General features: G+C 37.2%; 1 protein-coding gene across 1 annotated transcript in view; it reads left to right on the forward strand.

Moving 5' to 3' along the window:
* LOC127441995 (rho-associated protein kinase 1-like) overlaps positions 1 to 15631 on the forward strand; it is a 102044-nt gene that overhangs the window by 45975 nt on the left and 40438 nt on the right. Inside the window, exons 3-17 of the mRNA XM_051699620.1 lie at positions 3824 to 3924; positions 4165 to 4302; positions 4434 to 4609; positions 5190 to 5274; positions 5355 to 5499; positions 8789 to 8927; positions 10397 to 10488; positions 10821 to 10980; positions 11082 to 11148; positions 11263 to 11351; positions 12444 to 12492; positions 12651 to 12786; positions 13440 to 13519; positions 14203 to 14449; positions 14933 to 15039. Coding sequence (XP_051555580.1) covers positions 3824 to 3924; positions 4165 to 4302; positions 4434 to 4609; positions 5190 to 5274; positions 5355 to 5499; positions 8789 to 8927; positions 10397 to 10488; positions 10821 to 10980; positions 11082 to 11148; positions 11263 to 11351; positions 12444 to 12492; positions 12651 to 12786; positions 13440 to 13519; positions 14203 to 14449; positions 14933 to 15039 — 1811 coding nt within the window. The remainder of the gene's footprint in view (positions 1 to 3823; positions 3925 to 4164; positions 4303 to 4433; positions 4610 to 5189; positions 5275 to 5354; positions 5500 to 8788; positions 8928 to 10396; positions 10489 to 10820; positions 10981 to 11081; positions 11149 to 11262; positions 11352 to 12443; positions 12493 to 12650; positions 12787 to 13439; positions 13520 to 14202; positions 14450 to 14932; positions 15040 to 15631) is intronic.

Raw genomic sequence — 15631 nt, forward strand, 5'->3', positions numbered from 1 at the left:
TCAAAATAATTAATTTAAAAAAACAGCAGAGGACCATTGAAGAACATTGTTCCTTGTGGTTTAATTGTACTTGTTTAACAAAACCAGAGTAGATTTTTCCACAGTTGTTGTTACATGTCAGGTACTCAGGTCAACTGACAATGCCCACGTTCCCGTATGAAGTATGTCCGGGAATGTATTCATACTACTCACCTGCATACCTAAATAGTGTTGTTTATTAACTGCCGAGAAGTACAGTATCAAAGGCTGAATATAGTGTACTCTGACAGTAAGTGAATATTGGCACAGCTTGTGTCACTAGATTCATTTCTTGTTCTCCTTTCACGAAAGTAAATTTTTTTTAAACTGAAACATTTTAATAATCTCTGATTTAAACTTCAGTAACAAAAATTTATTTAGAATTGTTAAGTTTGATTCATTTCCATTCATTTCATTAATGTTTGTTTAACCAGAGTAAATATAGTGAATAGTTTTTAGCTAGGTTATTTACTTCTTGCATTAATCATTTATTGGCTACAGTGGCTTTTGGTTGAAATAATGATTCCTCTGACTGAACAAAAGAAATCACTCTTTTCACACCATTCCGGAGCATAAATACTGAAATGTGGATTGAAAAATATATTGAGAGAATTTTTTTTTAGCTGTATTGCCCAGCCATATTCGCAAATCAGCATCAGTGCAGTTTTGTTCTGCATCAAATGCGACTGAATTGAAAGTTTTCATTCCCACTGGAATGTTTTTGCTAACTGTCAAGCATGGCGAATGTCCATAAATCCTTCTCAAGTTCTTTCTGCAAATACTGTGGGATTTCTTCCATCCCTTCTTAGCATTTCTGAGATTCTGTTCAGTTGCTGGGTTCTCTTTACCAACAATATACTACTCAAATCATATCATTTCTGTGCATTAGAGAGTTTCTCTGCTGTATTTTTAAATGCATTGTACTTGGATGCCCCTCCGCCCAATTCGTGCATGCTTCTGCCAAATGTGACCCGTACAAGTAAGAAAAGAATCCCTCTTGCTCAGCAATGACCAAATTTGGCTGAATGTTTTCTGTCTCTGAGGGAAGCCGAGCTGTTATGTTAGATAAAGCCACGAGGGCCCTCAGTGGTTGTTACACAGATTCAGCTAATGGCTTCTCACACTGGCCAGAGGGTTTCTTTGTTGAGTTCAGAGGGTTTTCCCTTCCTTCTGAGGAGAGGTCGCCTCATTCCTCTCTCTCTTTTGTTCGACTGAGATTTCTTAACAAGATGCAGATGCTTGTTTAAAGATGTAGCAAGGAGTGCATATGATTAAACTGTTAATCAGAAAAAAAGTTCTGGTCAAATCACAGCTTGAGTGGTGAGAGCGAGATGAAGATTAGACAAACCAGTGTTGAATGCCTAAAGATTTAAGTTAATTTATAAGATTGAATTAACTCTATTGTTTTTAGCTGGACATAATGTAGGTGTTTGATTTTCATGAAGAATCCTCTGGATGTATTCTGGAGTTTAGTTATTATTCCACCTATTTTGAATTGTACATTTTCTAAAGTTGTTATCATCTAATGCACCAGCTTTCTCTGTAACTGTGTCCAAGGGTTTAGATTTGGCTTGAACATTGGGGGGTTGCAGCGTGAAGCATTTACCCATGTTTCCATTGATCGTGGTATAAATAATGGGGGGGTTGTACTTGCTTGTTTTGATTATTGGGGGGGAGTTACAAATCCACCCCCCACCTCCCGGAATCTACGCCCCTGACTGTGTCATATAACCATGGTATGAAATTAACACCCACGCCACCCATCAAATCCAGGTACTTTTTGTGCAGCGGTGGAAAATTTTGCTCAGCTGCCAGCCACTGTTGTACGTAAGGTTGGGAACTGAGAACCATTTTATTTTTTTTTATTTTTTTTATTTATTTTTGGAACCGTATGATTTTCATGACTCTTGATTCCATTAACAGTTCTTGAATGCACATTTTTCTGCTAATGCAGACAGAACACGTGCTAAAATACTCTGTCAACATTTTCTGATTAATTATAAGTGTACTTTGGGCTTTAATTGTGGTACAGACATGCATCTTTTTTTTTAGTGTCACGCTATGAGCGTTGTGTTTTTTTATGACACATTGTCACACAATTATGCTGCCTTCAAGTAGACCTGGGAAGCTCATACCTTTGAGTTGAGCATTTGTTACTACGACATGTCACACATTCAGGTGGGAAACAAAATCCGGAATAAGCCAGACTTAAACAAATACGCAATGAATGACGGAAAAGCTCTTTCTGTTGTACCGGTGAATAAACCTGCGTCACTGATACACAACATTTATGATTTGTTAATGCATAGTATCTAACATGTTATTAAATAATTTGCTTAAATCAAGCCCCGAAAGGTGAGACATTAATTGATTGTCATATATAATAAATTTATATGATTGTAATAAAGTACAGGAGTTTAAATAATTTTGCAAAATCATTGGTTTCCATCATCTTTCATGTAGACATGCCTCTTCCATCGTCCCAACTCGGAAACTCGGGTATCATCTATTCCGACTTTCCCACTCGTTTATATGACTTTGCTTGGTCATTTATGTGCTCGGAACTCATAATTACGATATTTCCGACTCCACTTGAAGGGCACATTATTGTTTTCATGACGATAACCGCTGTTACTTCGGAGTACTCGGGTACCCATGCCCATATCTACTAGGACTGTGCCGATACAATTACGTATCATTATATTGCGATTCTTCTTCTCCTGATATTGCATATTTGATACTTTAGATTTTTGTATTTTTGTTATTTTTTAATAATGTGTCTTACTTCCTACAGTTCAACTGATGAAGAAGGTCTTAAATATGGTCCAAATATATTGAATCGCCACATGTAATGCAATGTAGGGCTGGGCGATATATGGAATAATAACAATAAAATCAAGATGATTTTGCTGACGATATAAAATTAAGCAATATCATGTATTTCGGGATGATTTTAAAATGCCTTCTATTTGGCCATTTGGTTTCATAAAGAGCATCATTTGACTAATTTCACAATCCTTCAGGGCTGCACAATTAATCAGATAACACCAAAATGGCTTTATGGTCATATGTGATTATTAAACTGCAAAAGGCTGCAGTGAAAGACAGATAAACATGTCTGTGTGCGCTTCAGAAGGTGCACTGTTCTGTGTATGTGCAGGGCTTATGGGCTTTTAGAGCAGTTCACGTGCATTGTGAAATAAAAGTACTGCAGGTTTTAAGCATTCACAGTTCCAAACACTAGTAACCACTACAAGATATTATAAAAATCTACAAAGGTGGTACTGGTATAACAGAAAACGAGGAGATGAAATCGTTTCACAAGATGCTGAACATTGTGAAGGACACACAGCACGTTTTGTGTCAAAATAAAGGCTCCAGGTTAAGTAAAAAATATATGAAATATATAAATAATGCTTTTTATTAAGCTACTATATATCATTGTATATAAAATATAAATGTGCATGTCACTGAAAATGATTAGATCCCATTCTTTGAGGAAACATGCCTAAATTGAATCTACAATAGCTACAATGGCTGTTTAGATTAAATTATGGTTCCTCTGACTTAAATAAAAATCACTTTTGAGCCATTTCAGAGCAAATACATAATTATCGAGATATATATCGAATATCGTCAATAGGCTGAAAAATATTGAGATATAATTTTTTTAGCCATATCGCCCAGCCCTATTGCAGTGTGTATCGTTTTTAATGTGGTAGTTGGCCATACACAGCCCAACGAATAAGTGTGTGTATTACCTGTGATTGATCACTTTCCATTGCTTCTGTGTGCTTGTCTCTAGATAAGGACACAATCAGCAAAATTCGAGAGCTTCGAATGAAAGCAGAGGACTATGAAGTGGTTAAGGTCATTGGCAGAGGGGCATTTGGAGAAGTACAACTGGTAAGTCCATGCTCTTGTTACAACAGTTTCTTGTTGTTTGTCTGTAATATATCCCATTACTCAGAATGACTCTATTAAATCTGCAACTGATAATTAGTCCATAGCCAATATGTATGGATAGTTTTCTTTTTCGTTACAGTTTAAGTAATTGCTGCAGTCTATATTGTTCCCTATATCATTGTTTACTCTGGTTAAAGTAAATAGCAAGCTTTGCTCATTCTCTCTTTTCCTGTTTTGTAGGTGAGGCACAAAGCCACGAGGAAAGTGTACGCCATGAAGCTGCTCAGCAAGTTTGAGATGATCAAGAGGTCGGACTCCGCTTTCTTCTGGGAAGAGAGGGATATTATGGCCTTTGCCAATAGTAGCTGGGTAGTACAGGTATAAGTCAACTGATTAATCACAATTATTAAGCAAAGACATTTTACTACATTTTTGTGTTTTAGCAGAGTGTTTATTTATTTGACTTATTCCTTAAAACTTTGGTTATGTTCTTTGACACTGTTTTCCAGCTGTTTTATGCATTCCAAGATAACCGCTACCTCTACATGGTGATGGAGTACATGCCGGGTGGAGACCTGGTGAACCTAATGAGCAACTATGACGTGCCTGAAAAGTGGGCGCGTTTCTACACTGCTGAAGTGGTGCTGGCACTGGATGGTATCCACTCTATGGGCTTCATTCACAGGTTTGAATCTCTCTTTTCCATGTGTTTTATTCTGTCACATATTAAACCAGTGTTTCCTGCACCAAAATTTACAGCACTATGGCATAAAGTCTTTATCTCTTCACATTCAATTCAGACTCCAAAGGCAACAATCATACAGCATGAATAGTGTAGTCCGATTAGCGAACAAATCACTCATATTGGCGGGTTTTTTAAATGAACCGCACAAATTGACACGTTCATGTTTTGAATCAGTCTAACGAATCCTTCACTGAATGAACTCACTGAATCTGTCAAGACTGTCACTGAACAGCAAGTCGTTACTCTCAGTCATGTCCAACTCGAAATGAACCAGCAATCGTTTAATGTACTTAGGTTAGTAAAGCTTTAGTCAGTATCATCACTGACTGGTTGTTCATCTGATAAAGTGAAGTTATAGATAGACATTGTCAACCGTTTTATTTGTGACAAATGTTGTCCCATTGCTGCTGGGAAACATTCCTACTTGAAATTTCGAAAATAACCAATTAATCTTACTGGTTTGTATTAATTTTTTTTGTTAATTTTTTTTATTTTAATTTTTTCTGAATATTTGTTATAGGGACGTGAAGCCTGACAATATGTTACTAGACAAAACAGGCCACTTGAAGCTGGCTGACTTTGGGACCTGCATGAAAATGAACAAGGTACTCAGTCACATTTAGTTGTCTTTCATTTCTGCTTTAGATTCTGTTCTGTGGCTAATTCTCTGGTTTTCCCCTTTCAGGACGGTATGGTACGATGTGACACAGCAGTAGGAACTCCAGACTATATTTCTCCAGAGGTACTGAAGTCACAGGGAGGAGACGGCTACTATGGCCGAGAGTGTGACTGGTGGTCCGTGGGGGTCTTCCTTTATGAGATGCTAGTTGGTGAGTTTCAGTGTAATCCAAGTGTAATCCAAGTATCAGTACTTATGGTCATAAACCATCAATAGATCTTCCTATCCCTTATTTGATTGGTTGTTACATTGACCTAAAGTTACAGTTAATATTTGTAATAATGCTGTCACGATTAATCAATTTAATTGTATTATTCGATCAAAAAAAATTCCTTGATTACAAATTGCAGAAAAAGCCACAAGCGCAACAGTGACCACAACTGCTCCAGCTCAACTCAAGAGAGTGAAAACTTGTCTCAATGATGTGATTACTGTAAATAGTCTATTGCATTCCGTGTTGCATGTAAGTGATGGTTAAAAACAACAACCAAATAAAATTGCTTTTATATCTCCATTAAATTGTTTAACCTTGAATATAACTCATCCTCAATAAACAAGATTGGTGGGCAGACATTATTTCCATGGCCTGTTTTCCTATATTTAAAGGTGCTGTAAGCGATTTCAGCCGTTCTACTTCCACGAGACTGAGCCGTTGATTTAGCCACGCCCCCAATTTCCAAAACCCTGCACATCAAAGATACCTAATGAGCTTTATTGAGAGCAAAACGGTTGTTAAAAAAACAACAGCAGCAAAATAGCGCCCTCAACTGACTATTGTTATGAACAACATGGCATAAAATTGGCATTATGCCTCAATAATTCACTGCAACTATAATACTATGAAAACACGCAAAATGATTGACAGGCAGAAAGCGTCATTGTCCGTGGCCCGTGGACACATTTTGTTTGCTGTTTACTAGAGCTGTCACAGAAACCAGTAAGATATCTCTGGACACTTATTTCATTAAAATCTTTCAGGGAGTAGGAACATTTTTTGAATGCTTTTCCATGATAAATCGCCTACAGCACCTTTATGTTTTAAACTTAAATGTGTAGATTATGTTGAAATTAATAATGAAAAAAGAGACCTTGCATTTAAAAAATAAATAAATAAATACAATTTGGGCACACCTGGAGTAGCCAATGTCTGCCAGCTTGAAATATACAACTTTTTTTATATTATAGATCTGCTTTGGGTGTCTGTTGACTTTAGATATTGTTTGCACAATTGTTTTGTTGTTATTAAATCGTGAAGTATATCAAAACTGAGGCTATTGAATGCATTTTAGCCAAACATGACTTCACTTTGACAACATTATGCAATCTGAGTTATTAAATAATTTTTCAGATTACTCAGTTAATCATCAGAAAAATTGTTAGATTACTCGATTACAAAAATAATCAATAGTGACAGTTCTAGTTTGTATGCATGTTGTATAGGGCTGGGTGATATGATGGTTTACACCATGCAACTGTCAACCAGTAGATATTTTTGCTGTACCGTTTATCACACGTTAGATATTTAAACACGGCTACTAGAGGGCAGGACTTTTGTTATTTACACATGGCAGTGGAGAGGAAACATGTAGTACTACAAATACTGAGTGGGACGTCTCCCAAACAAGTCAAGACAAGGAAGAACTTTTAATATGGAATGTTTTAGGCCCAACATGAAGCAACTATTTTGTAAACGGCTTCGAATGTGGCTCATCCAATCGGAACTATCCAATTCATATCATTAATTTGACTGTTTTTAACGCAAATGTTACATAATGTGAAGCTGCTTTTGCACAGCCAGACTTAATCATTTGTTATATAATCTATATTAATCTTATATTAATCTAAAGATTGTATAATAATCTTATGCTTTGATTTGCTATGGAGCTTATTTTCAGCCAATTTGAAATAAATAATTACAGTGTGTAAAAAAACATTCAGTTCCTATTAACCATTTCCAAGTTTTTTCAAAGTATGTGCCAAAATTAAAAACAAAATTAAGTAATTCAATTATTATTATTTTTTTCATAGTAACACTGTATCGTCCCTGTCAACTTGAAAACTACAATTTTGATATTCCATTCACACTGCTATATTGAGGCATATTAGGCAAATGGCATTGTTGAAATAAAAAGGCAAAGGTGAAAAAGAAATTGCAAATATTTTTTTTTCCAAAGATTTTCTTAATGTTAACACAGCAGTAATGACAGGATTAAAATTATAAGTTCAGTTTTAATTTAATTAATGTTTTTATTTGATCTTTTAGGGAGATAGATGCAGATATTAGTGTTATTATTATTTAAGCTGTCGTTGATTATTTGCCATTATTAATTTAATCAGTCACTAAAAGTAATTAAACAAAAGAAATGTGGAAGATCTAAAGAATTTACTATAGACTATTTATTAAATGATTCAAAAATGGGTATTAGCACGTGGTTATTTAATATGGGTAGTTGTCCATGGACCTTTTTTTTAGATTACGATTTTAGATTAAAATCTTAATGAAGCTATAAGCTAAAGTGTAATTGATCAACATTTCTTACTAAGTTTCTTACCATTTCAATCTCCTTTTTGTCTTCACTAGCTCATTTTTAAAGTCCTGCGTTGTGATGAATTGATTTTTAAAAGTAGACATTTTCTATGCGGTCTCTCAAACAATATGAGGTCAGAAAAGCTGCATGCATGCTCATATAAACATTGGCCAAATCTGGTTTAAAACCGTTATTTATATAGTGTAGCATGTCTCACCGCAATACGTCAACTTTACAAAATTATTTCATACCTTCTACTCATATAAACAGTTGTTGTTGTTGAATTTTAAGCAAACATTGAAGCATACTACATTGTGATATTGTGATACCATGATAAAAGATTTTGGTAATACGGCCCACTCAAAATGTTGTAATATGAGACATCTTTTGAATTGCATTCTACTCAAATTTAATAAATTGAATTGTGTTTTAATTGAATATCACATTTGTATATCATACAGCTCCAGTGTCATGCATTTCATTTTAGGAGCTTGCACTCTTCAGAACTGCAACGTTTTTTTGTATAGTCATTGTTGTCTCTTCCCTCTAATGCAAATTATTGTAACCTTTTAACCCTAATTCCTAGACTATGGTACACCTTTACTCGTTGCTGCTGAAATCGAATTTTTAGAGCTTTTTCTTGAGGTCAGAATGCTGCTTACATTGCAGATTTCCATAAGTCTTCTATTAAAAGCTACACTTCAGAGCGTAGTTCCCCACAGCCAGGAGGATTCCTGGGCAGAAACACAAGAGTAATTTTGCATTTAGACTCTGATTTAAATCTTTAAACTAAACTCTGCATGAAAAGGATGAGATTCCTAAGAATGTGAGACTTCCTGACGAACTGAGAAAGCTCAAAGCAGGAAACAGAGGGAACTTTATAAGCATCTGTGTCGTTTAATGTATCTTCAGGTGACACACCGTTCTATGCCGACTCACTGGTGGGCACCTACAGCAAGATCATGAACCACAAAAACGCCCTGACCTTCCCTGATGACAGCGACATCTCCAAGGATGCAAAAAACCTCATCTGTGCTTTCCTCACGGACAGGTTTGCATATAAAGTTTGTCTTCTTTTTTTTCTGTAAATAGATAATTGTGACGAGGAGGAGGTCCAGGCCGTGACTACGCATGCCTGGCCCCCAATCGGGCTAATCAGCCGAGGAGAGGAATAAATGCAGCCAGATGCGGCAGTTCGGGAGAGAGAGAGAGCCACACGCAGCTGCCGTGTGTGCATTTGTGTTTGTGTCTTTTTGTTTAAGTTTAAATGAAATATTACTTTGACTGTTCAGCCGGTTCCTGCCTCCTCCTTTCCCATTTTAACCCCTGTTACGATAATATATCACCAAAAGAAGTTAGAAAAGCCACAAAAAACTCCAAGAAAAGAAGTCAAATAAATTTTGCTGTGGTGTGGCCAAGTGTAGGTCCTTATTTTGAGTGTACAGTTCAGTTTGTATAACAGTTCTGTGGTCACAGTTTCATTTTGGTTTAGAAAATACTTACAGGTATTACAGGTCATCCGATGTTGGATTTTGCCGATACCGATAACTAAGGTGATGGGAAAGACCGATTAACCAATTCATTTAAAAATAAGCTGATATTATTTTAAAGCAATACAATTAATGTTAAAAAATATATATATATTGCAATTAAAAACCCAATAACAATGAAACAAAAATAATATTTAGTCCATAAAGCAAGACTTTTAACTATAAACAAGCCTTAAATACATCAGGGATACAAAAGTTAATAAAAATAGAAAACTATCGGTAACTATCGGCCTAGATTTTTGCCGATAACCGATAGTTACAAAACGCATATTGGGTGACATCTAATGGGTATAGTTCATCTAAAAATGGCAAACCTATGTGACTTCCGTTCTTATGCGGATCTTGTGTAGTTATTGTTGGCAAGTTTTGTTTCATCTTGACTAGTGAGCGGTGTAAGTGTTGAGACATTTATCTGTCTGGACAGAGATTTGTCTTTTTGTTTTGTTTAGCAACCAGTTTAACCCATGTGCTGAATCACTGCAGAGCAAATAAAGCTTCTCTTTGATGGTGTCCCCTCAGGCGACGTGACATCTGTCTGGTACCATTAATAGTGTTAGTGCTCTTAGTACCTCTCAGTGGTTCAATTTCATCACCCTGTGGGCATGCCACCCTGTTTTCACCCCTTCTGTAATGAACTCCTTTTAAGACAGAAGATTAGGCTAATAGCCACAAAGCCTTGAACTGTGTAAGGCCGAGCATTGCGAGAGGATATATCTGTGCAGGAGTTCAAAGCTTTCACATTCATCTCAAAACATCAGGGTAACATGATAAGATGTTGATTTATGACCCCTTTCGTAGCACCGCAATCTCTCATGAGCTTTCCGTTAAAACACGCCCTGAATCAGCTTACAGGGTGACATGTTTTCAGTGCTATTCATTTGCGAAGCAAAGCTTTAAACTAAAGCTTTTTAACTGAAAATAATTTTTTTCCCAATTGTTTTAAATTGTTTTGCTCTTCTCCTCTTGTCAGGGAGGTGCGGTTAGGACGCAATGGAGTGGACGAAATCAAGCGACATCCGTTTTTCAAGAATGACCAGTGGGCTTGGGAGAACATCAGAGAGAGTCAGTCGAACTTCTGAACTACAGACTTTCTGGCAGATTAGTTGCATTTCCATTTGTTTTACCTTAAAGTTTTAGAGTGTTTAGTCCATGTCTGTTAACTTTGAAGCCATCTCTATACTAGTGTATTCTTAAAAGTTGACAAAATTCACTTTTAGTAGATGCGCACATTTGAACTTCAGTCTTTTTCTTCCCTGACAGTGGACCACAAATATTTATCTTGCACAAATTATTGTCCAATAAAATCCTCTCTAGAACGAGAAGCTATTTATGTGACTTTGTTGTGTGTAACATTTTTGGTTGGTCTTATTAAAATGTGCCTTCATTGCTTGCAGCTGCTGCTCCGGTTGTGCCAGAGTTGAGCAGTGACATAGACACAAGTAACTTTGATGACATTGAGGAGGATCGAGGCGAGGAGGAGACGTTCCCCATTCCTAAAGCTTTTGTTGGCAACCAGCTTCCCTTTGTGGGCTTCACCTACTACAGCAATAACCAGTGAGTATTCAGCTGCAGAACAGCTCTTAGAATCCAGATCAGTATCTGCCAGGATGAAGAAATGTGATTGGTTCATTTTCAATTTCTGTCTTTACTGTCAGGTTTCCTCGGGAATCAACCACAAAGACAAGTGTCAAAAGCAGTTCGACTAAAGAGGATAAGAGTCATGTAAGAATCTCCAAGAAGAGAATTTAAACAAAAGTCCACTCCAGAATGAATGCAATGAGCATGTCTATTAAACTGTGTTTTGAGGATGAGTGAATGTGTTCTCTGGTCTTTTAGCTGGAGAATCTTCAGAAGAGGATCTATCAGCTAGAAGAACAACTTCACAGTGAGATGCAGCTGAGAGACGAGATGGAACAAAAGTGCAGGTGTTTGTCTGTTTGCTTGTCCACCCAAACCATCAAACACCTCATCCATCATCCATCCATTCATCCATCCGCCTATTCAAACCAATCAACCTTGTCCAACCTTCCATCTATCCATCATACAACCATCCATACCAGTCAAACACCTCATCAATCCATTCATTCATCATTCACCCACCACACCAAACAGCCCATCCATCCATCCAAACCAAACACCCGGTCCATCCATTCATTCATCCAATTATTCTTCCAAACCAAACAACCCATCATCCATGTATTCATCCATTCATTCCTCCAAACCAAACACCCCATCCATCCATCCAAACCAGTCCAAGCACCCCATCCATCCAGCCATCCAAACCAATCCAAGCACCCCATCCGTCCATTCATTCTACCACACCAGTGGTTCTCAACCCTGTTCCTGAAGCCCCCCCAACACTACACATTTTGGATATCTTCCTAATCAAACACACCTGATTCAACTTATCAGCTCGTTAGTGGAGACTCCAAGACCTGAATTTGGTGTGTCAGAAAAGAGAGACACAAACTATGCAGTGTTTGGGGGGGGTACACTGCATATTTTGTGTGGAACACTGTACCACACCAAACACCCCATCCATTCATTCATTTATCATTAATTCTTCCAAACACCCCATCCATTCATTCATTCCTCCAAACAAAACACCCCATCCATCCATGCAAACCAAACTCCCCATCAGTTCATGCATTCATTTATCCATCCATCCATCCATCCATCCAAACCAAATGCCCCATCCATCCAAACCAAATGGCCCATCTATCATCCATTCATCCATCCATCCAAACCAAATGCCCCATCCATATATCCATCCATCCATTCATTAATCCATTCATTCCTCCATTCATTATTCCAAGTCAAACGGCCATCTATCTATCCATCCATTAATTTATCTATTTATTCTTCCAAAACAAACACTTCATCCATACAAACCAATCAAACACCTCAACAATTCATCCCAAATCAAACTCCCTGTCCTTCCATTCAAACCAGTGAAATGTTTTTCTTAATAAAAATCAAGCTTTTGAAATCTATTTTTTGATTAACTTTCCCCTCAGAACATCCAACACAAAACTAGACAAGATAATGAAAGAGTTAGATGAGGAGGTGAGTGAAATGATTTTATCTCTAAACCATGAATCTTAAAAATTACAAAGGTATGTATTTTGTACGCAATGCTCCAGTAGATGATTAAAGCTAAATTACTTATTTTTAGTACTTTATTTTCCGGTATCTTTACATTCCATTGTCGTGGCATGTTTTAGACTAGCCTGAGGAAGAGTGTGGAGGCTAACATGTCTTCACTGGAGAAAGATAAAATCATGATCCAGCACAGAGCAACAGAACACCAGAGGAAAGCTGACCAGGAAGCCGAAAAACGCAGAAATCTGGAGAATGAAGGTGCAGAAAACCTTCTCTCTCTCATCCCTCTTACTTATAATAAAAAATAAAAGCATTTTAGCCTTTGATTGGTGAGCCATTAATATATAAATCCATAAAGACTTTTAGTGTTTTAGGTTCTTTCAATGACCAGTGGCAGTATCGAGTGTAGGGTGGCTTATGGCAGATATATACTACATTGGCAGCAAATGAGACATGTACAAAATTGTTCAAATTAAATGTACACTCATTTTACACCATATTTACTCAAAATTCATCAAGCAATTTAAAGGAGTAAATATTCATTATCCATTTACAGTGCTCTCCGTAGATTTTTGAACTGAGACTTCTATCTCCTAATGTTCAGTTCAGAAAGTGTTATATTCATGTGGTTTAGTACCAGCAGAGAGCAGTGAGACCTGTCTCTCTGATCCATAGGTGTCTGTTTGATCTATGGTCTGCACAATGATAAACAAAAGTCCTTAACACATTAGCTAGTGGAAATGGAGCTTTGATACCTATGTCATTACTAAATCATTATTCACACTGAAATTAGTGTGCAGGTGGGTATAATACACATTTTAGTGAGTATTTTTGAGGAAAGATGTAGTACAGATTTTTTTCTCTTATTTAATGCTCTATTTTTCTCATGGTCTTTTTTTTTTTCTCTCTAGTGTCAACTTTAAAAGAGCAGCTGGAAGACTTGAGGAAGATTAGCCAAAACAATGACAAGATTGCCCAGCTCCAGAACCAAGTGAGCAATATAAAGACTGTCACCTTAAGGTTTTGGAATTATAAAGATAAATATTATTCAGATATAATTGGATCAACAGTTTTATTTCACCAGTAGATAATAATATTAATTGTAAATTGCTGTTAGATAAAACAAATGAGCACTTTTTCAATGTTAAAATACTTTCTCCTATCCCATCTGAATTCACAGTTAACTATAAGTAAACCCATTTGTAAGTTGTTTTCCCCCAAAAAGTGGGACCATGCTTTTGGCAGATGAGGGAAGTGTTTGGGAAACCTGTTTGAAAACACAGTAGTAGTGTTTAGTTCATAAACAAATCAGTGTTTTTGAACAAATATTTTGATTGAATGAATTGTTCTCATTTACTTCCATTGTTTCGGTGGTGAAAGACTGATTTTTTTAAACAAATGATAACAAGAAAAGACACTAATTTGTCGCCACCTACTGGCGTAAATATGCATTTTCCCTAAATGGTCTCTAAACAAATCAGTGAATGAAATCGAAATGAACGTTCTTGGAAAGCCTTCAACATGGAGAAGCAAAGTGATAGAAAAAGTAAAGCATCCTAGTGCTGCTGGACTGTATTTCAGCACTCCTGGAACAGGGCTCGTCCAGTCAGATTCAGTTACCGGAACTTACTGTTGCACAATTAATAACATCTCACCCACCCCTGTCACTAACAGCTGGGGGATGCCAACGATCTTCTGCGGGCTGAGTCAGACACGGTGGCACGTTTGCGGAAGAATCACACAGAGATGGTGAAGTCTGTGAGTCAGCTGGAGGGAGAGAACCGTGAGCTGCAGGAGAAGAGCCGTGCCGCAGAAAGCGCCAAACAACAGCTGGAGAAAGAGCTGCTGCAGCTGCAGACCACGCTAGACACCGAAAGACGCACCTGCAGCCAGGGCTCCGAGGAAATCCGAGAACTGCAAGGTAAGAATGTTCCCAGATTCATTTCTCAAATTTTTAGCGCAACTAGACTAGAATTATACATGGAAATTACATTCACAAAACAAATAAATGGATAGTTGATATTTGTATATATACAGTATCTATCTATTTATAAGGGAAATTGAATATCTTGAATATAATTGAAATAAGTGTTGTACCATTTTTAATGACCTTTTGCCTTCCTGGTTAATTTTAAATGGTCCTGGAGTGTGACAAATATTTCATGTAGTCTCAATTAATACAAGGTCATAAAAGATGCTAGCAAAAGTACAAAAGGATGAGCAAAATGCTTTTTAAAATTGTTTTAGAAACCATATAGCATGTCAAGCCCAGGACATGTCAAATTTTCAAAAGTATTTCACGGCAACTACCCAAATACACACAAATAAAGTGTCTTGTTTTGGTACACACAGGCAGCTTGCTTTACAGTGCACTAGTAAGTTTCCTTTTCATCTCTTTTTGTAGCTCGTATCACAGGTCTGCATGAGGACAACAAGAACTTGAAGCAGAGTCTTTCTAAATTGGAACTGGAGAGGAAACAAGTCCAGGAGAGATGTAACACCCTTGAGAAGGTTTCTTATTGCCTTAATCTACCTCAAAATACTGTCCTTTGGATTGCATACTAAAAATACTTTATTTTTAAAGGGACAGTTCACCCAAAAATGATAATTCTCTCATCACTTACTCACCCTCATGCCATCCCAGATGTATATGACTTACATTCTTCTGCTGAACACACAGACTTTTAGAAGAATATCTCAGCTCTGTAGCTCCATACAATGCAAGTGAATAGTGGCCAGAACTTGGAAGGTCCAAAAAACATACACTGATGAGCCAAAACATTGACCACTCACAGGTGAAGCGAATAACACTGATCATCTCCGAAAGAGGCCACATGTCAAGGTCTGGGTAGATTAGATGGTAAGCATACAATCAGTTCTGGTTGTCAATGTGTTGAATGCAGGAGAAATGGGCAGGAGTAAAGACCTGAGAGACTTTGACAAGGGCCAAATTGTTATGGCCAAACGACTGGGTCAGAGCATCTCTGAAACGGCAAGGCTTGTGGGGTGCTCCCGGTCAGCAGTGGTGAGTACCTACCGACAGTGATCCGAGGAGGGAAAACCACAAACTGACGACAGGGTGTTGGGTGCCCAAGGTTCATCG

Source organism: Myxocyprinus asiaticus, chromosome 6 (genome assembly GCF_019703515.2).
Source record: "Myxocyprinus asiaticus isolate MX2 ecotype Aquarium Trade chromosome 6, UBuf_Myxa_2, whole genome shotgun sequence".
NCBI lineage: Eukaryota > Metazoa > Chordata > Actinopteri > Cypriniformes > Catostomidae > Myxocyprinus > Myxocyprinus asiaticus.